Source organism: Crocodylus siamensis, chromosome 13 (assembly GCF_052110815.1).
Source record: "Crocodylus siamensis isolate JL-2025a chromosome 13, ASM5211081v1, whole genome shotgun sequence".
Lineage (NCBI taxonomy): Eukaryota > Metazoa > Chordata > Crocodylia > Crocodylidae > Crocodylus > Crocodylus siamensis.
Window position 1 is genome coordinate 13865086 of NC_143407.1, and position 25239 is coordinate 13890324.

General features: G+C 46.6%; 1 protein-coding gene across 1 annotated transcript in view; it reads right to left on the bottom strand.

The window, feature by feature from the left end:
- The window catches only part of LGR6 (leucine rich repeat containing G protein-coupled receptor 6), a 216498-nt gene that overhangs the window by 95616 nt on the left and 95643 nt on the right, over positions 1-25239 (bottom strand). Inside the window, exon 4 of the mRNA XM_090025815.1 lies at positions 24946-25017. Within this exon, the coding sequence (XP_089881941.1) occupies positions 24946-25017 (72 nt within the window). The remainder of the gene's footprint in view (positions 1-24945; positions 25018-25239) is intronic.

The window sequence follows — 25239 nt, forward strand, 5'->3', positions numbered from 1 at the left end:
AACATCCTCATTAAAGATTTGTATGATAGGATTGAGTTCATGCTCAGTGAATTTTTGTATGACACCACGTTAGGTGAAGGGGCAGACACTCTGGATGGTATTCTGCATGTGGGACAGAATAACTGCATGCACTAATACAGAATGTGGATGATTGGCTAGGCTGCAGTATTGCAGAGAAAGACCTGGGGGTTACAGTGGTCCATAAGCTGAATATGAGCCAACATTGTGTTCTTGTTGCAAAAAAGGCCAGAGCATACTGGGTTTTATTAACAGTGGTATCACTTGCAAACCAAGGGAAGTGATTATTCAGCTCTGGCAAGGTCTTATCTGGTTTACTATGTCCACTTTTGGGCCCTACCTTATAAGAAGGATTTGGACAGATCAGAAAAAGTCTAGCACAGAATGACAAAAATTATTAAGGATCTAGAAAGCATGACCAGTAGCATAACTAGGGTGGGATGAATGGGGCACCAGCCCTGGGTACTGACTGGGAGGGGGCACCAGAATTGCTCCTCTCTGTAGTCTTTGCCATGGCTCAGTACTTCAATAGATGCTGTGAAAGGACAAACACAGAGCAGTATAGAAGTGGAGCGAGTGATCTGAATACAAAAGTGGGGAAGCAAGAGGAAGGAAGGGGCAGTGCTGGGAGAGGTAAACAAGCAAAGAATGCATAGGAACTAATATACTAAAAACTAATTCAGGGAATGGAATGGGGCCGCAGGCAGGCGGGGAGCAGCGTCCAGAAGTGGGACAGGCAGGTGGGGCTGGGGCTGGGATCAGGATTGTGGGGCGGTGACAGTGCAGGGCTGGGGCTTGAGGCTGAGCCACAATCTGCAGCCTGTACATCCCTGCAATGAGCACCAGTTCCACAGGTAGGGATGTGCAGGGATGAACTGTGGCTCTGCCCTGGGCCCTGGCCTTGACCCTACACTTATCATCCCACAGTCCCAATCCCAACTCCAGCCCTGCCCTCCCACCCTGCTCCTGGACACTGCTCCTTGTCCACCTGTGGCCCTATCCCATCCACCCAGGCATACTCCCTGCCCTCGTGGGTCCTGGTTGGTCTCCACAGAGAGCCTAGGATCACAGGGTAGTGACATCATGGGGCCGGGGCCTGGGCCGGGGCCGGGGCCCAGGGCAGAACTGCAATCCACTCCCCACACACCCCTGCCTGCAGAACTGGTGCCCATTGCAGGGGTACATAGGGAGTAGATCGGGGCCCTGTGCTGTCATCACCCAGAGATCCTGATCCCAGCCTCAGCCATGCTCACCTGTCCTGCTCCTGGATGCCACTGCCCACGACTCCATCCCATACACCTACCCAAGCATAGGGCAGAGCCACTTAGTGGGTGGGTGAGCTGTTGCAGGCAGGGGGTAGGGTGCTGACCTGGCCCATGACAGCTCACCCAAACTCCCTTAAGTGGCCATCCAGCCGAAATAATTGCCAACGCCTGCTATATATCTTATTTCGGGTGTATAGAAGGTGCATATCTACATTACAAATGTTCCCTGATCAACAGGTATTTGCACTGTATGCAAAAGCCACAAAGAGCCTATCACAGCCCCTGCTGAGTGGGTCAGGGGTTTGTATTCCATTAGCTTACCTGGCAAAGGCGTTGTCTGTCTGCTCTAGCCCATAGCTCAGTAAAAGATCGCAGGTGGATTTAATGATGGGAACTACTTAGGTCACAGGCATGACACAGTCACTTGTAGACTTTTAGGTGCAAAAACTGCTTCTGCTCTGTTGAAAAGGGGAAAGCCACCAAAAGATCATGGGCGAGTTCATGCTGGGACCTTGCTGCCTCTACCCTCGCCAAAACCCGGGGGTTCTGATATCTCTGCCCTTGCTAGGTTGTTGTTGTCCCAGAAGGTGGGAGGTGGCAGTGTCAGGATATGGGAGAGCGTGGCACTCTGTACTGCAGTCTGCAACTCCAAGGATTATGGGAGGACATGGGCAGGGGAAAGAAGAACCTGTCTCTCCTTCTGCTGGAGCTGCACTTTGCTGAGAGGAGCTGGGGTCTGAGCTTCCTTTTGGGACCCAAGTGTGTGTGTGTTTGCCTGCTGGAGCAGAGCTGATCTCACCAGTAATGCCTAATTGGTGCCTCCAAGGCAATCATCTCTCTTCCTGTCTGAGTTTATCTTGAAAGGCTCGATTGAGTTACCTACTATCCCATAATAGGATCTAAGTTCCCTGTGGTAACATAAGGAGGAGGTGATGTCACTGCAGCTAAACCTTTCAGATAACTTACTAATGACTAGGGGCCAAAACCTCAGCTCTTTACTTAGGCAATACTCCCAGACACACTGACTGAGTCAGTACCTGGTCCTGTCTTGCCGTCTTCAGTAGGAGTTTTGCCTGAAGAAGGACTGAGTAAATATTGACTGAGTACTTTAGGCCATAACTACAGCTCTATGCCAAATGCCCAGCTCAGACACACGCAGCTTCTGCCTGGGTTCCAGTGCAGTTGAGTGTATCTGCAAACTCGCTTCAGACACGTGTGCCTGCAAACATCCAGCTCTTTCTGGATACCTGCAAGGTATCTAGGTGCAAGCCTGCCCATGCTCCAACCAACCAGCAACATGTGAAATTAGGTCACATGGAAATACAGGTTTCCTTCACTTGATGTGGGTTTGGTATGTGCGAATTCGCTCTTATGCAATGACCCTTTTATGGCAAATATTACTGGTAATACACCTGCACGGATATTACGGGATATTCTTCTCAGGGGGGCACAGGAAGATGAGACGGGAGGCCCGGTGGTCTCTGTTCTGTCATGGACTCCCTGTGTGCCTTTGAGACTTGCATTTTAAAGTGATTTTGCTGGAGAAGGAGTGGGCATGTTTGGGGAAGGAAAGGACGCTAGTTTTAAGCTCACCTTCAAATATTCCACTAACTCAGATCGCTCCCCTTCTGCCATCACTGTGCTGGCAGCCCTCAAATGAGTCCTGCGACAGGCCCCAGCTCCACCTCCTGGTTTCAATCAGCCTTGTGAACTCCCAGGCAATGTCTAGGAGCCCTAGACACAAACACATTTCCAACCCACTGGCTCCTCAACAGGACCCAGTGGAAAAGTTTGTTGGGCTCTGTTTGAAACAAACTCAGGAGTGTCTGCCCAGCTCTGTTCTCGACTTCATGGCAGCACAGCTTGGGGAAATCCTCCATGATGAGAGGAGGATGATTTGGAAGTGAAATCAGCCCAGTGTTTATCTTCCATAGTCAAAGCTCTTGTTGGAGACAAGAGGCCTTTGTTATCCCCAGACGCCAACACCTCCAAAACCCCTCAGGTTGGAGTTGTGCAACAAGGACAGCTGGGATCTCTACACAGACAAAAGGTAGCTGATAGTCAAGCTACTGAACTTCCCTTACGAGAACGCAGAGCTCCTGCAATCAAGCCCTTCCCCCAGGGATCTTTGGCATCATACCTGCTATTCAGGGCAGCAAGCAGCCTGGCACTGAGAACTGCACTTCTGTAGGAGGATGGGAAGACAGCCAGATGCTGGGTATGTCTATACAGAATCCCTGGTGTACAATGCAGGGATGCTCTGGAGCATGAGCCACCCACCCACTCCTGTCCACATGCCCCCAGATCTGGGAATGGCCACTCCCCAGATGCTGATTTCCAGAGTGCGTTAGGGGTGACACTGGACCTCTTGGAAGAGCTTCACTGGCATGTTTCTAGACCTGGAGCATGCCAATGGAAGGGGGTGGGTTCACTCAGAAGCACCTCTGCCAGAGCACCCTTGGGACCCACCGTAGACACATCCTGGAAGGGGTGACTCACAAAGGGCCTTGGGGAATGGGGATCTCCAAATGTCTGCAGGAACATGACCAACCTGAGCTGGCTGTACACGGCAAGGGAGGAAGAGTGACAAGGAATTTCAGCTACTAACAAACAGGAGGAGGCACCCAGGCTGCGTATGGGAATGTCAGATCCGAACTCACTTTTTACGATGTGTGTTTGTGTGCACGTGCATGTGTGCACGCACGTACTGGCAGAGTCTTCTAATACTTGGAAAATGTCCTGAAATGGGGACTGACCTCCCCCAGGGCCTCATCTCCACCAGGGAAAAGTGCCAAGAAGGCAAGCTGGTGTTAGTTAAGGCAAACCCTGGGCTTGCTAGCTAATGCATGGTAACTCTACAGCTTGCCTTGTCTGTGAGGTACGTTAGTGTGAAGCTGAGAGCTTTGTGAGGGAGGACCATCCTTTTGTTCAGCACTTGGCAGAGTGCGGGTCTGGTCTGTATCTTGGCTCCCAAGAACTGTCACTGCTGCCCTAACCAACCAGCCTCCCCTCAGCAAAGTCCATGGCTAATTATTTGACCTCAATGGTATACCTCCTCAGGGTGCTCAGCCTACTGGGGTGCTGATATGCTTCCTTTCCAGCTTCCAGTAGAGGATGGAGAAACTGTTGGAGAGAGCAGTCTTTTTTGCCTCCCCTACTGCAGCAGGCCAGCCTGGGGGTGCATTGGCTGAGGCCGGCCAAATGCAGCAGCAGTTTCTGCTTCTTGTTTTCTTTCCTACTGGACAAGTAGGAGGCTGCAGATGGGACTGCCCTGTGGGGTTGGCTCAGTCCTTCACTTACTGCCCCCCACCTCCCCCAGCTCCTTCAGGGTAAAGGTGTGTGTGTTTGGAAGTGAGAGGGGTCAGGGGACGAAGCAGGCAGCAGGTGTTGAGCTGTTCAGGAAGGAGTCCCAGCCTGCCCAGCTGTGACAACTTCTCCTGACCCCCTCATCTTTCAGGGGCAGGCCAATGGAGGGGCCATCTGGGAGAAAACAGATAGTGGCATCAGGAGACAAGGGTGCTGGAGAATAGGGAGAGGAAGCGTGGACAGAAGGAATCAGGAGGGCAGGCCAGGAAGACTTGGAGAAGACAAAGTCTTGGGGACTGAATGAAGAACGAGGAAAGAATGAAGAAAAAAGAATGAAGAAAGGAAACATCTCTGAACATCTCTGCAGTGCTTCATTTTGGCTAGCTTCTTTACTGTCCGAGTCCCCAAGGTTTGGAATAGACTGCCGCCGGAGGTGGTTCAAGCACCTACTTTGAACGTCTTCAAGAGACATTTGGATGTCTATCTTGCTGGGATCCTATGACCCCAGCTGGCTTCCTGCCCTTTGGGTGAGGGGGCTGGACTCAATGATCTTCAAAGGTCTCTTCCAGCTTGAATGTCTATGAATCTATGAATTTTGAATTGCTTCCTCCAGCAGAGTGTGTAAGGGGGTTACCTGGGTAGGGGAGAAAGAGAGTGTGAGAAGAACTCGGGGTTGTGCAGCCCAGTGAGGGAGAAGCTGAGCAGGAGGAGACCAACAGTCCCAGAGGTGAGCTACAAAGGGATCAATGAGACATGGGGGCATCCCAGTCACCCCTTCGTATCTAGTGAGATCCCCCTCAAGGCCAGCTATGTTGGCTTTATAGTTACAATCCAAATATGATACAGCATAAAGCTGCTGGCCTCTCTATTGAGGCCACTCTATTGAGTAACAGTGACAGGTATGAGAAAAAATGATATAGTGCTGTGGTCCAAATGAGAGGTTACAGTCCACTTGGGGTTGTGGCATTTCCAAGCAGGCTCATGGGCCCCAAGTAGACTTGGACCAAAGGTAGAGTTATGAGAAGTGATGAGACGATGGGAAGTTGGAGCAGTAGCTTGGAAGTGGGATCACAACACAGAAATGATTGGGAAATGCTAGTCTAGTGGTTAGGCCACTTGGCTTCAGGTCCTTCCTCTACAATGGACTCCTTTTATGACCTTGGACTGGTCAAGTCTCTTTGTGCCTCAGTTTGCCCCCTGTACAATGAGAGTAAGAGCCTCAAGCTGTTTTATCCTAAAAGGATAAATCTTTTAAAGACTGTGTTTTGCTCAGGCACTGTGGTGATGAGGACTACATAAATAACACAGATGGATATGTGCCTTTCCTCTGGGCCCATGACTAGCACCTGTGCTGTTTGGTGCCAGATTATCTCAGAATATTGAAATATCAGATTGGAACTGGACTGAGCAGTCCTCTGCGTTCAGGTACCATGTCATAAACCCAGACAGCTCTGTTTTGATGAAGTCTTGTTGTTCCTCACATTTTACCGGTGGGTATCATAAGTAGAAATAATGAAGCCCTATGTTTTCCTACCACAATGAGTGAGACACTACTTCTTCCACTGGGAAGTGAAATAATCCCTTGCTGACCAGTTCTCCATCACTAGGTTTCATAATCCTCACCACAATTTCACTTACTGCAGCATAAATCAAGAAGAACTTGCTGCAATTACACAGATGGCAATCTGGTAGAAAAGAGACCTGAATCAGACCACATGTCTACCTAAGTTTTTTAACTGATGCCCAAATGGCACAGTGATGGGTGCTAGTAAAAAAAAAAAAAAAAAAAATGCTAGCTTCTGGCTCGTTCATTTTACAACTGTCTTATTTGGTCCACGTTGTCTGGATCCTCACTGTAGTTCATCATATTCTTAAGAGCTAACATAGCCATAGTATGTAACATCTGGGACCCATCTTCCTTGTTGCATTGACAGATCAACTGTATGTAACATCTGGGACCCATTGCCCATCTTCTCTACTAACTCAGTCATCACCAGGGGAAATGTAACAAGCCCTGAATACTCATGTGCTTAAGTTAGTGAGTTAAGGTTCATGAGTCTCCTTAATAAAGGTCAATGGAAAACATATTGGCATTTATTACATGACTCATATCCTAGAGCGTGTGTGTATGGAGGGTGCCTGTGTGGACTGTAATTATTATTATTTCTTTGGTGTTCTAGGCACTGTACAGAAGGGCAAGGGAACATATAGGGGCACAATACTTGTGCGCAGGGGTTGGGTATATGTGGCTGCTTTGTGCCCAGTCACAGGCAGATGAAAAGTTCTGTGAAGCTGTGTATATGTCTGCCACCCAGCTGTGAAGTGGCTGAGTTCCTTATATTGGAAACAGGCTGCAGCACCAGAAGCCACTGGGATGGAAGATGAGCTTGGGCTTGAACTCATGGTAACTACTACTGAAATCCTGGCACTACTGAAATCAGTACCAAAGCTTCTGTTGACCTCAGAGGCAGTCATGGGGTCTTTTGTGGAGAAAGCTCTCTTTCTTTCTCTGTTATGTTTATATTGCAATCACTGCTAGGATGACAGTGTTATATAGATACCCACACTACCTTTAAACTAGCTGGTTTAGATACTAATAACAGTTTAGCCACAGCAGCCTGGAGCTGAAAATGGGCTACCTGCCCAAGTAGACACCATACTTCTTGAGCAGGCTTTGAAGCCTCTACTGAACTCCACAAGCTCATTTAAAGCTAGCCGAAGGATGTCTAAACCACAATGCAGTCAGAACTGTGACTGCAGTGTAGACAAACTCTAATGTCATAACCTGGAACTATGCCTAGCAGGGCAGTGCAGAAACACAGCCTGAATAAGCCAAAATGCAATGCCCTACAAAATCAGCTCCACTTATGAGCTCATGCAGTAGTGTATATCCCAGAACCACATTGTCATCCACCATCGCTCATTAGTTTTAGGAGTAATATGGTACACTTAATTTTATGGTACGCTTCTGCAATCAGTGTGGTACAAAGAAGGTAATGACAAACTTCTGGAAAGGGGAAAGGTGGTCAAGATGGTGTCTAAAGAGGGAAAGGTATCAGGAGCTCAACAGGAAAGTTAATTATTAATGGACAGTTGCTGTGACTATAATTTGAGATGGTCAATTAAGGATGAGAACATTTCTTTACACATTCTGGGCCAGAACTTCACCAGATATATACTAACCTGGCATGCGTGACTTTTACATCATTTAGCCTCTGCTCTTGCTGGCAGGTTCTCTGTGAGCACATCATGATTTACTCACGTGCCTTTATTTTGCAAAATCATCTCCCAGATCTTTCACAATTTTTTTGTTCTATGGATTGATTGTCTACAGCTTTCTGTGAGCACCTCAGCGGTGAAAGTCAGATAAACCACACAGAAACATTTTTCTTTCCCAGCTGCATAAATGTGGGAGCGCTTTACAGCACAAGTGATTTTGTGTACAAATGCAAAATTCAGTGCATGTCCCATTTTTACATTTGCTTCCCATTTCATAGACCTTAGGGCTGGAAGGGACCTCAGAAGATCATTGAGTCCAACCCCCTGCCCAAAGGGCAGGAAGTCAGCTGGGGTCATAGGATCCCAGCAAGATAAGCATCCATCCAATTTCCTCTTGAAGGTGTTCAATGTAGGTGCTTGAACCACCTCCGACAGCAAACTGTTCCAGACCTTGGGGGTTCGGACAGTAAAGAAATTCTTCCTTATGTCCAGCCTGAAACGGTCTTGCAGGAGTTTGTGACTGTTTGACCTCGTCATCGCTTGGGGCACTCTGGTGAACAAACGTTCCCCCAGATCCTGGTGGTCACCCCTGATAAACTTATAGGTGGCCATCAGATCACTCCTGAGTCTCTGCTTTTCAGGCTAAAGAGCCCCATGGGTCTCAGCCTGTCGGCGTAAGGTCTGTTTTCCTGACCTCTGATCATGCGCGTGGCTCTCCTCTGGACTCTCTCAAGCTTCTCCACATCCTTTTTGAACTGTGGAGCCCAAAACTGGACGCAGTACTCCAGCTGCGGCCTCACCAAGGCCGAGTACAAGGGGAGAATGACGTCCCGGGATTTGCTTGAGAAGCATCTATGGATGCAAGCCAGCGTTTTGCTCACTTTACTAGCCCCAGCATCGCATTGCAGGCTCATGTTCATCTTGTGGTCAATGATGACCCCCAAAACTCTTTCTTCTGTAGTGCTAGCCAGTGTAGCACTGCTGAGCCTATAAGGATGCTGCAGGTTTTTCCTCCCAAGGTGGAGAACCTTGCATTTTCCAGTGTTAAACACCATCAGGTTCTCGTCCACCCATCTGCTGAGCCTGTCCAGGTCAGCCTGGACTGCCCTTCTGTCTTCTGGTGTGGATGTTTTGCCCCAAAGTTTGGTGTCCTCGGTGAACTCCCATGAGCTTTCATATCACTCAGTCACTCAAAGTGAGCTCCCAGCACAGAGAGAATGACTTCAGCTTTCAACCTTTGGTTCTCCTCCTTCAACAGGGTAGGAACCCACCTTTCCCCAAACAAAAATTTGCTATCTTTCTACTAAATAAATTATTTCTGGATGGAATCTCACCAACCCTTGTACCATCTCCCTACCCTCCCACTTCAGTGAAAGATTATTTAAAAGGTTGAAACAAGTCAACAGCAGTGTCTGGTGGAATTCTTTGATTTCCAGATTGTTTTTACCTGTCTTAGACCTGGATAGAGGTGGGTCAGGTGTGATCGTATGATGGTTGGCGCTCAATGATAGACAAAGGCCAGGCACCCATCCTGATTTTCACATATCAGTCAGAAACTCTTCACACTGATGATCACCAAGTTCTATGAATTCATACCTGGACAAATTGGTTTAGTCACTGGCTTCCCATGCTGGAGGCCATGAGTTGAAGCCCTCATGGGATTCTGAGGATGTCTGTACCTTCCAGATGTTGTGAGAAGTCCCTCCACAGTAGATAAATATGCTCCTTTCCATGATCTTCTGTTTGAGCAATAGCCCATCTTCCCTTGAATGGGATTCCAGGAGGCTGTGTCCTGTTCCCCTCCTCCCCAACATGTATGTTAGGGCGCTACGTGGGGAGGGGCAATTGTAGTCTGAGAACATGCAGCTAGTTGTATCCCATTGTTACCAGACACAGGTGGAACAGTGCCTGTTTTCTTAGTATCTGGATGAGGGAAGGATATGGCTGAAGTTTACCTAAGAGGAAGTTTGGCTTTCTAGATAAGCCCCTGCATGCTGACTCCTGGCTCTGCCTTACATTCCCTGCAGCACCAGGGTCATATCATTTAGGGTAGGACACTGTGCTCTTATTATGGTGCTGTTGTACCTCCAGGGCTTGACAAAGGGGGGTCTACCCATAGATGCCTACTTGAAGAGTGTTCAGTGAGTGTAAGGCTGGTACCATCAGCTCTTAGTCAAACTATCAAATGGAAAGTGATTTCAAACCAGTGATGCTCGGGTCTGATGCCAGAACAAAGGCTCTTGCTCTGTTGGAAGATACTTTGGGAACTTGATTTTCTCCTGTATTCTGCAGTATGTTCTGGACATGATGGTCACATCCAGATGAGCGTGGACATGTGATTTGTGTCACTGCCAAACACCACACATGTAGGCATTTCCTGCACTGCTACCTTGAAGCATTGGGGGGGGGGGCATTGACCCTGGGAGATCCTGGGGTCAAAAAACCCACACCAAAAAAAAGCTGGGTACTGCATGTGGCAGCAACACACGCTGCCCAAAACTGGAGCTTGGCTGGCTGAAGCCATGCTCCGGCTGCTGGCCAGGCTCCCAGCTGGAGGAGCACGGCAGCTGCAGCTCCCTGAGGCCCCCAGAAGCCCAGGTAAGGTTGCTGGGGCTAGCACAGTTGCTGGCCCCAGCCTTCCCTACCCCATCTGGGGTAACCTGCTGGGCGCCAGAGCATACATGTGGCACAGGCGTTCTCCAGGGACAAGTAGCAGAGGCACAAGGTGTTGCATTGCTACTTGCCCCTGGGGAAACAAAAGTCTGCTCATTTGGACGTGACTGGTATGACTTTCAAGATGCCACACACTTGGTGGGTTCTTCTGCATTATACTGAAAATATATGCTCCAATAGGGAACCAAACACAATCAGTTCCCTTTGAACTACACAGCCTAAGTGTGACTGGGTGCATCTACACATGCATTAATGCGCCTTTTGTAATGTGCATTAAATTCAGTACCTCCAGTGTGAGGTACTAAATTAATGCATGTTAGGCTGCGCTAATAGTAGCACATCTGCATGCTTTTTTTGTGAAGCTTAATTTACAGTAGACTAGTTTACTGCACATTAATGTGATGTCATGGTTTTTTACATGACACTTTAATGCACAGCAAAATAGTCTAGTACTCATTAAAGGGCATGTTTAGATGCACCCTCTGAGTAGCACATGCCCTTGTGACAGACACAGAGCCCTAATTCAAGGCTCACTGAGACATACCTGCAGCAATTTAAGGGCAGATGTGAATGCTGTGATAGTGGATGTTGATAGGGAAAATGATATATCAGCCACTGATTCAATGTGTCACAGTCCTGAAAAGTGAGTCCAATAAACTGGAGGATGCAGACTAACTGCATGTGAGCCAGAGTGACGTACACAGCAGCCCAAGATTTACAGTGTGTTGTGTATCTTTACCAACTAGAGAAATATATTAAAGTGCTAATCTGGAGCCTTTGAAAAGCCCTTCCTATGCCAAGAACATAGAACATGGGCTTGGTATTTAGCAGCCAGGAAGAGAGCTATTTAGTGAGGCTGGTCAATACTTTCCAAAACAGGGATGGAGTGAATGGAGTGATTCTAGGAGCCAATGAATTGAGGCACAGTCTGTGCTGGCTGCCTGATTCCACTAGGGCTATGACGTGTCTAGGGGGAGGCAAGGATGCAGCTTACTGGGTCCCATCTAGAACTTTGTTATGAAGCCAAAGTCATGGCTCCATAGGGAGGGATGGAGCACTTGGTGCTGGCTTCTGATTCATGCCCAGGGACTCTGAGATCCCAGCGTTGCATGTGCTTACAATTAAGATTATAAATCTCTTGTACACAAGTGATGGGCATTGCTGGAATAACACAGGCGGATGGACCAAGTAGTAGGTAAAATGGCTGGGAGAAGAGGACAGATCAAGCCACTGGTTTCTAAACCATATTTTGAACATCTCCAAATTTGTCTTGGGAGCAGATTAACATGGAGGCAGGAACGTTTGTGAAATCTGGATTGTGACGTAGCTTTGGATTTTGAGCACCTTTTACATTTGAAGGCCGTTGATTCTATTGAAGGGGCTGGCATGGTATCATGGGTTTCCTGAGCTTTCTTCAGGACTCTTCTAGTCATTAACTGACTGAAAGGCTAACACAAAAGGAGAATGGCAGTTAGGTGCATAGTTGATCTAGGATTTTAAAAGGGGGTTCAGGTAATATGCAACATCATCACATGTAACACCACATATTTTTCTCCAGTTAAACTAGAAGCTTTTGCTAATATGCTAGCGGGCTAGGACTATATTATTCAGTTTAAGATAAAAGAAAAAAATATAGCCATTGGAATGTGCACTAATTTGCTAAAGTATATCTAGATTAACCCCCCCCACACACACAACTAAGCAAATATTGTCAAAGGATATTGTATCATTAGTGCTATAGATATCATATCATTATAGCTATATATACGTGTCTTATTCCGATTCACAAAACAAAATCGAGCATCTTGACAGGGCCTGCAATACTTCACTGTCAGGGATTTCTACACCTGAGTAAATATTACCACACCTGAGTTAAGGTTTTCAACTACAGCTAATAAAAAAGTCTGAAGGACTGTGAAATAGAAGAGAGAAATTGCCAGGAATGGCTAGCAAACAGGAACATTTCAGAAGAAAGGATAGTCTGAACAGTGAAAAGGACAGAGGTTTGCTAACGTCTGTGAAATGGAGAGAGATTAACAGGAATCATGAAAATGATAATAAGTCATGAAGCCAATTGACTTGCTCAGCACTGCCTGAATAGAAATGCAGCTGCCCCTCCTAGGCAGTTGCTTTTAAAGTTTGGGTGCAGCACGTACCGAAGTGGGGTGCAACTGCACCACTGTGCCCCCTAAATCTGCCCCTGGTTCGCCATGGTAGTAACACAAAAACCTCAGACTATGGGAACTCTAGAGCAGTGTTGCTGCTAGTTCTCACCAGCTTCTTTCAAGTAAGGTGTGGCAGGATGAGTTATTCTGTGTGATGTGGGGCTAAATTGTTAGTCCCGTTTCTCACTCATCTGTACTAAAGAGCAGTAGCTTATCTTCACAGGTGTTACCAGGAGCTGAACTGTAGGGTATATCCAAAGCACAAACACTTGCAAATGGGATTTAATTGGCATTAGTCATTCTTATATTAATAAGCAGAAGTAGCACACAAGGAATATCCCCTCTCTGGGTATACCCTGATTTGACTAAAAGGGCCTGGGGAGTCCTTCTTCCCATACCTGTTCCACGTGATTCTTAGATTATGTTGGTCTACCTACCTACAGCAGACAGACCTGCTCTAGTTTTAATCGATTGCTCTGGGTCACTGGGTACCGATCACAGTGAAGCTATGGCAGCAAGGGCTTTGGCACAAGGCTGTATATCCAAACTGCTTGCCTGGATATTTACCCGATGGCATGTGTAACTGCAGTGTGGATGCAGCCTTAGGGAGCTCCAGAAGCAAAGCCCTCTGGCTTGCCTTTAGTTTTGTGCTGTTACATACACCAGATGCACCATTACGAGAACACAATTTTTTGTGAAAACAAGGAGGGGACAAGTCCTGTACATTCACCTGTGCCTCTCTCCAAACTCAGCTGCTGGGTTAGAGACAAGAGCGGTGTTTGGAGACACATTAGCTCTTCAACAATAGCCTCACACAAAGAAGATGGGTTTCTCGGAGGGAGGAGGTTTCAGTGCTGCCTCTGCTTTAGCTCTTCCACTTCCCAACCCAAACATGATTTCTATTAAAGAGGCAGTATGCTCCAGAAGAAATCTGAGCACCCCTGAGCCAAGGAATAGAGATCAGAGGGAAAATACTCATGGTTGCTTTGACTGAATTGGAGTCCCCTGAGATTCCAAGTTCTTTAACTACTTAATAGTTCCTTCTTGACTTCCTTTTTATTGTGCTCAGAAGAAAAAGCTTATGGTCCATAAATCACATTAACAATACTGAACGTGCCTTGTCACAAAATAAATTCCAAGCCAGAAGATTGTAAATTGACATTACATTATCCCCACTTTATAGATGCCTGTTCTATCTCCATAGCTTTTTATCCTGTAAACACTCAATGGAAGTGACTCTTTTAAAACCTTCTTCCATCAAATGTGATTTATAAGGAACAATATTGCCGTTAACGGCAAGCTGTCAAATCTCAAGCAGATCAAAGGTGGGATATGAAAATGGGGGAGGGCTTGGATGAGCTCTTCAGGCCATGCTAATTCTGAAATGATTTTCCCCTTCCATCTGTCATAAGAATTTATGTGCTTGTGAGAGGCTGATCAGGTGGGAAGAGCTTTCCCCTTTGTCTACATCAAAGCCCACATATCCACAAATTGCTATAAGTCATTCCTTGCATTTTAATCTCCAGCTATATATAAAAATATAATTATCTGTCCTGAGGGGCAAAGGCTGAAGGATTCTTTATTGCATTTCTATCAGGGTCCAAAAGCGCCTGGTAAAGACAATGCAGATTGCAGGGACTGAACTGTTTCACCAGGGTGGAAATGAACCCTTCTACAGAAGGCTTGGTGCTCAGAGGTTAAGAGTCTAACTCTTCTCTTACTGAAGTCATGGGGAGTCAGATCAGGTCCTTAGTGGGGCCAAGGTGTGGCCAGAATGTGGGGATTTTTAGATGTGAGAAGCAAGATTTCTTGAAGGTGATATATTTTATTGGACCAGCTGTCTGGTTGGTATGGACATGGCAAGTTTTTGGACATGATGGATAGTGTGAGTGACTCATTTTACCCCTTCACATTTTTTTGCCACTTCTGCGAGTGGAGTAGTCCATTCCTCCTTTAGGAGAGGAAAATAACCAACAGAGATGGTCAGGATGTGCTAGGAGAAACTGTTATGGTCTGTGTGTATGAACGAAATCCTTCCAGAGACAATCGCTGCCTATACAGGGGGAAACAGTGGATTGCCTTGGATAGAGAGAAGAGTGTTTCTCAAACTTTTCTCTGATGCTTGAAGAGCAAAAAATCCAAAAACATGGATGCAGAGCTTTAAGACTGTTGTTTAGAAGAAGGGGGACTTTTGAGCAAGGAGCTGCCTGCTCTTCATTTCTACTGTCATCAGGCAAATAGCCTGTGTATGCATTCCTTAGGAGCAGGCAAGATTACATCCTAAATGTACCCAAGTCAGATAATTGCTGCCCCCTCCTGCAATGGCCTGAAACACTGGTATCCTGACTGCACCAAGGAGGCAACAATATTTTTGAATGTGCCCTTTCCATGGGCTGGATCTCTAGCCCCTTCACTGGACTTCCAGTTGCATCTTGTCAGAGGAAGCTGGTGGGGAGCATAGTGAGCACTTTCTTTTAATCTCTAGATTACTCTTCCGCTGCTGTCTATGTATATGAATGTCAAGAAGACAGACATTCAGATTCAACAGAGGTCTAAACATCAAGGAAACATTGTCCACCAGTGGAACAAGAAACCAAGGTTTAGGGCAGGGTCCTCAATGGAAACGTTCAATGCAATACCTGCTGTTCTTCACTGCGGCGAACAGTGTTGCTTTGCTTTTTGATCCAGGAAGCTTAAAGTATGGCATAAACAAACAGTTAGAGCCGTGGCCTCCCCGTTTGTGCATTTGTGTGTTAGGGAATACTGTCCCTATTTTGCAGATGAAGTATGTCAGGCATAGAGATGAGCAACATGCCCCAAGTCATAGCAAGACAGTGGCAGTGCTGGGACCGGTACACAGGCTTAAGTGTTGGCCTAGTTGTCAGGGTGCTTGACTGGGACTTTGAAAATCCACATTCAGGCCTCAGAAGCAGAGACCAAAGTAGTCTGCTACTGAGCTGTTGCCCATCTGTAGCATGAAGGCAATAACACTTCCTTCTCAGAGGAGTTGCAAGATGCACACATGCAGTGGGCATTGGTAAGTACCTTGGATAGATGTGATGGGGGATTCTTTATTATCTCGCATGGAGAAAAGTGGTCCCCTGAGTCCTACTGCCTTCTAACCACTAGGCAATATTGCCCATGCAGTGGCAAGATAGTGAAGCCAATCCTCCTGGAATACTTGAAGAGGGAGAACTGCAAGTACCTCCCACCCCAAGTGATGCTTAAAGGACTGGATAGGAATTAACATCACGCTTTCTCCAGGCCTGAAAATCTTGTTCAGTCTTTGGTGGCAGTGGCACACAGCCTAGCAACAGGTGGGAGCACAGCATGGCTAATGAAATTTAGTGTGGGGAGTGTGGGATGATCTTGTGGGTCAGAGCTGATCTACAGTAGCAGCTTTGGGTAGCTAGAACAGTGGCAATTTTAAGTCTTTTGCTTTGGGGCTCATGTGGACTTAAAACCCAACAAGGAAAGAACAGCTTCCTGTGGATTACTACACCGCGGCCTATACAAGATAAGTACTGACATCGTTTTGCCAGCACTTAGCTGCCCTAGGGAACACCCACTGTATCAGCCAGCTGTGCCATGAGTACCCTTCAGGGTGCTGGTCTACCGCGAAGCTACAGAAGGGCTCATCCATTCCCTTCACTGTGGAGCCCATTCCCTTCACTATGATGATCTGAAAGAGAAAACCCAAGAGTAGATCTCGATTTTCTAATTCATCAAGGCTCTTTTCTTTCTCTGACTTTCCTTCTGCAAGCCCAGTAATTATGATTTATAGCACCTGCTTGCTTTGAAACTCCCTGGACCTCTTTCATCTGGCAGGGGAACAGACACAGTGCCCATCTGCTTTAGGTAAGAGCTCACAAACCGCAGAGTCGTTAATTAGGCTGACACACGACTCTTCCAGAGTACACATGGTACGTTGTTACTGCACCTATAAACCACTGGTAATCTGAGCTTTTGCCAGGGGATCACAAGTGGATGGGAGCATTACGTAAGTGATTGGCACCCACTCTGTGTTTTCGATACATTGCCATCAGGTCTATGTGCTTTCCTCTCTAATCCCTCCCATCAGAGCTCTAGCTTCTTATTTATTTTTCATTTCAAATTCCTCTTTATGTAAGTTTTGCTACTACAGGGACTTTGTCGTTGACCACTTCTCAGAGCTTCTGCTCTCCAGTGCCTCCTCACCGCTCCCGTTCCCCGGAGCTGCAGCTCCCCAGTCGTCTAACCCCACAGCTGGGCCTTCCAGAAATGATCACAGAGAGTAGCGCCTCTGCCTGGCAGAGAACTGGCTGCAGAGCCAATACTCAGGGGCATTGCAACAAGTTCTGAAGAGGGGCTGTACAGTATGTGGGGTTGTAAGTGAGGTAATGTGCTTCTCTCTCTAAGTGTAGCCGCATGAGAGGGAAATCTAGGGCAACCCCCCGGGATATTTCAATCAGGCGAGCTGAGAATTAGCAGTGGAACGTAAATCAAGGTAAATCCAGAGACCTGGAAGGGGGAGGATGGAGAAACAAGACTCAGTGGGTAAACACCACAGCAGAAACCTAATCCTGGCACAGTGGGTGGCACTTACAGCAGGAACGTGTTACCTCGCAGTGTTGGGAGGATGCTAGGCAGGATGTACAGCCGTCGCTACTCTGTCTAGCACCAGTTATGCCATCCAGTGCCTGGGCCAACTTGTCTCAGTGTAGACAGGATGAAGCGTATTAGCACCTGGTGCAAGACAACACCCAGCCCTTCCTTCTGGGAAGCAGCTATGCTGAAACTGCATCAGCTAGGGCAACATGACCTGGCACTGCCCATGCTTATCTGATGCACAGTCCGAGCTGAGAGATACACAAGTAAAAGACAGCAGTTTCTCGAAGGGGGCATGGGGATGGTTTGTAGGCAGAAGTGATGTGCAAGGGGGAGTCGGGCTCATCTGGACCTCTTGATTCCACTCTGTGTGGAAGGGATATGAAGCTGGGGTGCAAGGAGCTGTCAAATGAAGCAGACTTGGGTTCCTGCAGGTTTCACTGTCTCACTCCCTCCTAACAGCTTTCCCGGCTACATGTCTTTTCCATCCTCCTCAGGGCAGCTAAGTGTTGGTATTTTCTCAGGCTCCCCCCATAATCTCAGGATAGCAGGAGGCTGCTGTTAAAGTGATCAGAGAGCAGCAGGAGGCAGAACACAAGGCATTCACACCCAGTGTGCCTGCACATGCTCTTCTGTATCACTATGGCATCTCCAAGTGGCTGCAAAGAGTCCCACTGCACAGCCCCAAATGCCTCAAGCAGACGTGCTGGCATTGTTTGCCCAGTCAGGTTAGTGTTAGCTTTTGCAGGCAGACTGTTTTCTTATGCTAAATGTCACAGCCTTAAAGCCAAGACTGCACCTTTCCTATGCCAGCTGCAAATTTGGGAAGAAACAGGTCCATGTGTATGTTTCTTGGCACAGCACAGGGGCACCACTGTTTTCCCACCCAGCACTCCCTCCAAGTCCAGTGAAGTTTTGCCTGTGCCCTCTATCCTGTGAAGGTCTGGTACTATGGGGTCAGGTGCTATATTTCCTAATTACCTCGCAGTTTTGCTGTTTGAAATAATAGTGAATTTCCTTCTTCATGGGTACTATTGCCTCAGTCCCTGGTTCCTGCTCTGTGTGATACCCCGAAGTGCATTTGGTGGGGGATTCCACACCTATCATGGAAGATGAACCAAGCAAACAATGCAGTTGCAAACCTGAGGCTCCAAAGGGTCTCTGGTGCACAGCATAATAGGGGTTTATAGCTTTGATCAATTCTCTTTCCGCAAAGGAAGAAACTTCTCCTTCATTATTATTTTTTGGGGGGTGGGGGAGACAAGGGGAAGGAAATGGTTTGGAGGGGCAGAACCATTATGGGCATCTACACTACTTTGCATTCCCATGAGGATGCAACATAAACACTCCAGATCACTCCATGGGAATGTGGAAACCCTGTTGCTTGGAACTGTTTCTCTCTGGGTCAGTTAAGCAAAACTAGGCAAAGCACCTGTCTTTGCATGGTTTCCTATACATCCCTTCCTGGTCTCCTGTGCTTATATTCTGTGTGGTACATAGTAAAACTAAAATAGGATAGATACTATGATATAAATATAATAAGGATATGTTACTACCTATAAAATAAAGGTAAATTATCTAATAAGGTTTGTGTCTTTAGACCACACAATGCTGGGCAGCATCACTGTGTAAGCCATTCTGTCACCCAGCTCTGAACCACGGAGCTGTTCTTATAGTTTATTCCCTCCAATTTTTCCTAGTGCTGGTAGCTCATGTTAACAGCTCTTAGATCTTGCTCCTTGGCAAGCCACAATGTTGATTTCCTCCCATAAGAACTGCTGTTCGGTGTTTGGTATAGTGGGCACCCCCTCTCAGAGTTGGGATTTAAGGTGATGCTGTGATATAATCAGGAGGGGGAAAAAAAGCAGAAGATTCAATTAAATTCTGAGCCCAAAGCAGACGTTGCTGAGCATTTGGAAAGGGCAGTCATGAACATTCAAGCTCATTCTGAATGCTTTTCAGTTTATCCTTGTTGATGCCCTCCTCGTTTGCTAATTTTGCCCTTTTTTCTTTGCTATTTGCAAACATTTGTGTGAATGCCTTTTTGTCTGGGCAAGTTTTGGGAATGGCTGTCCTTCATGAAACATCCACAAGGAAATGAGAAAAAAAAGCACGTCCACAATAAGACCATGGGGTTGTTAACAAGTACCTGCCGCTTTCCTGTTTAAAACTTTCCAGTCCGATCAGGAGGCACAAACAATACCTCATGACTGAGATGAACAGTGGTGGAGCAGAAATCAAACTAAACATCAGACACGAGATGAAAATCGTTCGTTCAGCTAACAGCACAGAGACTTATCTATGTTGATAGAGCTCATAGTGGGCTCATGAATTATTGCAAAGTAAACTCCCAAGAAAGTTTAACTGCAACTAAAATTTGACTAACTCTAGACCCTGATTTCATGTACAAAAGCCAAGCAAATCAAATCCACTTTTGGGCAGGTAGGTCTCTAAACCTAACATTTGTCAGCATGTTCAGGAGGCCTCTGTGGATGTTTATATAAAGATTTCCTTCCTCACAGCCTGACTCGCCTCTGTCCCTTTACCTGCATTCCCATTCTGTTACATGTGAAGATGCACCACTGCTGACAGACTTCAATATCCCAAACCCAAAGAGAAGGAGGAGCTTTTTGTTCAAAAGCAAATGTTTGAAAGGACAAGGAAATAAACACTGTGCAGTCCCTTTTTGTGCACTACAACTGTCTATTCCTCCCCTCTCCAGTCTGCTCCAGTCTTCAAGCCCCTTTTTAACTCTCATGTCGGCTTACTATGGTTTCTGGTGTGTTCCTGATTGCAAGGCAGCTTTTTAATAGTTTACGAAGTGCCATGCAAGCCCTATAACTCAGGGTGAGCAGTCATGAAGTGTATAAAATTGTTTCCCATTTCTGAATGGAAAAACCAGAGGCTTCAGGCAAGATGAATAAGCATGGGCTCAGATACCCCAATCTGTAACGTTTGGAAGCCAGGCTGCAATGATATATGGATGTCCCAGGCTGGTTCATATGCTTGCAGTAAATATATTAGAGCCTCATAAACTTGTGGAAAGTTACTCATAGATACATGAATAAGAAGAAGAGAAAAATTTGCAATACGGACCTTTCCTCTCTTCTTCAGAAATGGCTATCTCTGTGAGACACAGCAAGAACTGAAGGTTCATGGCCTGGGGCCAGTTACTTGCATTCAGAGAAGTATTGGCAGAACCAATGAAACCTGAGCAAATCAGCTTAGCTTTATATCTGCCTTAAAACACAATGAAGTTTGGTACAAGGGAAGGCTGTTTACTCCATAACCTTTCATCTCTTTCAAATCAGGCCTAATTTATCCTAATAGCCATTCATTTAATGGAATTTAATGAGCAAGGGGAGATCACTAGAGAAGGGTATTTCTATACTGAACTCAAATTTAGAAGGAAAGTTGCCAGGGTGTCTTTCTCTTTGCTTCTCCCCCCACTCTCTCGTGCTCACATACACACACAAAAATGCATAGAAGCACCAGTTTCTCCTTCGTACAAAGGCACAATAGGGAAGGGAGGAATGGCAAATCTTTTTCTTTTTGTGACTGTAGTGCATAGGAATAGGGTTATATTCCTTTAAATACCTTGTGAGTCCTCTTGTGGCACTCACTGTGTCCTGTGTTTTTGAACATGCCAAAATCCAACTAACGTAACCGTGTGTGCTGTGTGGGTAGCTAGGCCTGGCATGCTGGGAATGGTTATTTGGACTTCACTGTGTCTACATAGTCTCTTTGCAGTAGTTGCACAGAACAAAAGACTAAATTAGTCATGGATCATACTTTTCTGTTTATAACTCTTGTCAGCTTCATGTGTGGGGTCAGGTTTGTAAAAGCTGAATAAGTGATTTAGGAGCATAAGTGTCACTAAGAGTCATGGGCACTGAGAACTGGACTCTTACCTCCTCAACCCTGGCAGAGACTGGTGTCTTTATTGCTTGGCATGTAGTTTGCAACCATAACTCCCACTATTTGAAGGACTGATAAAAGAAGAGTCCCTTGTCAGCTCCCACTATTTGAGGAATTGATAAAAGAAGAGTATCACAGAGTTGGATGTAGCCTCTTAGGCACTGCATTGAGAGGGGGACATAATAGGCCAGAGTATGATCTCATCTATTCCAATTTTACACCAGTCTAACTTCACTAGAGTTACTCCGAATTTACAACAGTGTAAGGAAGACCCAGCCTGGCTAATACCTTGCTGATATGAGACCAGTGTAGGATATGCTATGAGACCCTTCTAGGAACTGTATGACAGCCTGCTAAACTATTCTTGTACAGAATCAGGCATTCCTTCGGCGGGCAGTGTTGAGGCACTTGCGTTCCAACGAGTGATGCAAAATGGCCTTGCATCGCTTGCTACAAAACACAGAAAGGGCCAGAGGTGTTACAGTTTCTGTCTCCCTAGGCAAGATCTGTAACCATTAGACTCTGAGGCAGAGGGTGGATGGCCAGGGTACTACCTCCTCCTTGGCTCCTTCAACAGGTGAGACTAGCTTTTGTGAAACTCACCCGTCATCAGAAACCCATGAGGTAGCAATCTCAGAAAGGAGTGTAGATGCCTTGAATGGAGGCACTTGTGGATAGCTCCTGAGATGGGCTGGAGTTCAGACACATCCCTGCGATTTCACGGTTCCTATTGCCTACCTCCAGACTTCCTGAATTGCCCTTTGGAGCTGCCTGCAGCTCCCCAGCCTCTATGCTGAGCACCTATGTGCCTCTACCAAACTGTTCTTAGGCATCTCCAAAGTCTTTCATTGACTGAGCAGGGATCCCAGGTGCCAAATCATGTCATTTTGAATCATCCTGAGGCAGGCACCCAAATGTTGGATTTAGGCAACACCTATGCTGAGGCATGCCTTGCTCTTTTTCCTGGAAGTCTGCAGTTGTACTGTGTGGTACTGTGTGGTCAGATCATGCAAGCAGGAGGCAGGACACACTGGTCCAGTGCTTGGAAGAAAGACTTTGGAAGAACTCCTGCCAGGGCTAAGGGCTCTTTGTGGAATCCAGCTCTTGAGAGACAACTATATTCCAGGCTCAGCTGTGCCATGGGCAACAAAGTGCAGGTGCAGACTACCACAGGTCACCTATAAGGTTAGGAGGTAACCTGGGATCAAGAGATTCTGTTCTTGGCTGCTGGGTGATCATACGTGTGTCCCTTCACTTCCATGGGCCTCCATCTTCCATCTGTAAAATGGGACTCACCACCACAGTAAATTGTTTAGAGAGCTGTGGAAGGAAAGCGCCTGACAAGAACCAGATAATGTCAAATGCCAGGCAGCTGAGGCTGATCATGCTGCTCATCTTACCTGTTTTGTGTCTGGTAAACCCTCTCCTTTCCAGCTTTCTGGGGTGGGAGATTGTGTCTTCCTCCCAGGCCACTCAGTATTATCGACATAACAAGTGAGACTAACCAAGAAAGGCAGCAACCTGGACAAGGACATTTGTCGTTCCTCACTTGGGAAAGTAAATTAGCCATGCAATTAATTCCAGCTTGAAGGACTGGAGGTGCTTGATAGGCCTCTGTACAAGCATGGCCCGGTTCCTTTTTAAATGAGGTCATTTCTTCCCCAAAGCCCATGAACAGGCCAGGCTCCATGTCCAGTCTACACTGGACATGTCTGGAAGCCATTTTTGGGCTTTTCTGTTTTCCTCTGCTTCTGCTAGCTTATGTTCTTTCGAGGAGGGAGGTCTTGAAGGCTTTTGAGTTATTCCACTGGCTAGTGGTGCCATTCGGCAAGGGATAAATACAGAGCTTCACAGAGGCCACAAAGGTCTTTTAGCTACTATGAGTCAACTGGATAAAAATTCCTGGACCTTTAATTCACATTAGGGACATCTCTAAATTTTGGCAGATGAAAAAGAAAGCTGTTGCTTTTCCACTGGGCTCCCTTTGTTTGCACTTATTTCCCCCTCATAGTATCTGGTAATCCAGACACCGGTGGTTGGATTCTGGTCTCACGCTGGTGTACTTCAGGAGTAATTCCCATGCAAGTCAAGGAAGTGTCCCTGGTATAAACCTGTAGTCTCAGTGGGAACTCCAGACTGACCAGGGGAACGGGACCTGCATAGCCCAACAATACTGGGGTTTCGGCAATAGCTACGTGCTGCAAGTGCACTGACTAGCTGCACAGCTCTGCTCTCCACTGGACAAAGGAGAGACTGGTTTAGGTGCATAAGTGTAGCTCTGGGGGAGACTTCATTACGTCTCTGCATAGACACTTTGTTTTTTACAGCTGAACCCTGGAGGGTCAGTCCTGAGTTGCAATACCAGACATCACTGCCAGCCGCTGGTGGGTGCCAAGTTAGCTCCGTAACTTGGCCCAGAGCCCCATTACAGAGCACTGCATGCAGGCGGATTTGGCTAAAGTATTGTGTGAAGTTCCCCACCCCTGTTGCATTCCTCAATACTTTTGTAGGGTTACCGTGTAACATTTTCCACATGATACCTCCAAAGCAGATATTTCAAAGGCTTTACAAACACTCTTTGACTACATGTTGCCCCCAGCAGGAAGGAAGAAGGCCTGGATCTCTGTCTCCAATTTTTAAAATGGGGAAACAACTGTCATGATGTTACCCACTTGCAGTAACAGCAATTTCTGAAAACCATAGCAATAAATATACCAAATCCTTTTTAATAGGCACAGCATTTTAAATCTGGATTAAACAATAGAGAGATGAATGGCCAACAAAAGCCTATTGTAAAATGTTCTTGAACACCAAGAAAATTCTGATTTAAATCACTTCTGCATGGTAAAGAAACCACAGCTGGGTTAGGGTTGGAGTGAGGAGCTTAAGATTAATTCTTCATCAACCTGGAGAAAAGAAACCATTCAAAATGTGTTTACAATGTGAAAAATGCATGAAACCCACTGCACACTTTACCACAAGATTGCCAAGTAGTTATTTCTCAAACTCAGTGAGTAAAACTCTAGAGCCCTGTTTCTGAGCCAAGCGTTACATCTGAAAGTTGCACCATATAATCACTGCAGGTGTGGGTGTGATCTTGTAACCAATATACCATACAAAGCCTAGTGTGAAAACAGTTATCCCAACATAAATGGGTACCATGCTGGTATAGAACATTTCTTCCCCAATCCTGGAATCACTAGCTGGAAATAAGCATTTTTACAATGATATCATAAAATCATAGAAGCTAAGAGAAGTGTGGCTGAAAAGGACCTCCAGAGGTCATCTAGCCCTAACCCCTGCCTGAGGCTCATCCCTATCCAAGCCATCCTGTATGAATCCATTGTCTCTAACCTATTAGCAACCACTAACACTAATATATTCCACCCACACCGTGGAGAAGCTGTAGCCATAGAGTAGTACAATTTGTGTGTAGGCAATGCCTGTTTTCCCTTCCGTGTGGTAGGCTTCAGCTGCAGGGCTAAGGGTGGAGACTGCTGTATACGAAGCCATTCCCCAGTGCTTCTGGATATGCACATCAGTTCCAGTGGCCTTTTTGTCAGAACAGGCCCATGGGCCAATCTCATTGCAACATCTTTAACAAGAGAGCTCCTTCCACTGGCCTCTGCCCCTGCTCCCTCCAAAATAAGTGACAGAAGATTTCTTTTTTCACTTGGGAAATAAAAGCCGAAGGGACAGAACATCCCCCAGAAAGGAACTAGTGACTCAGATGCTGGGAAGCCCAGCGCCCCAAGGGATTCTGCAGCTCATGGTGCTGAGCCTTAATGACTTACAGAGACTGGAGGTTTGGAAGATCCCTCAGTGCCTCTGCAGGGATCCGTCTGAGCTGGTTGTTCTGCAGCATCCTATAATTAAAAAAGAGAAAACTTTAAAAAAACCCAACAACAACACAATGAAGTTATTTTCCCTCCCTGATGCTGTCTTGGAAAGCACCACAAAGCCTCACATTTAAAGGGAAACCCTCCCAAAGGCTGGAGGGGATGGAAGTGACATTCCGGTCGCCAAGGGTCCCCTAAACGTAAGCTTGTGGGTTGCAAGTGGGTGGTCTGGAATCCAGGCTGAGGTTA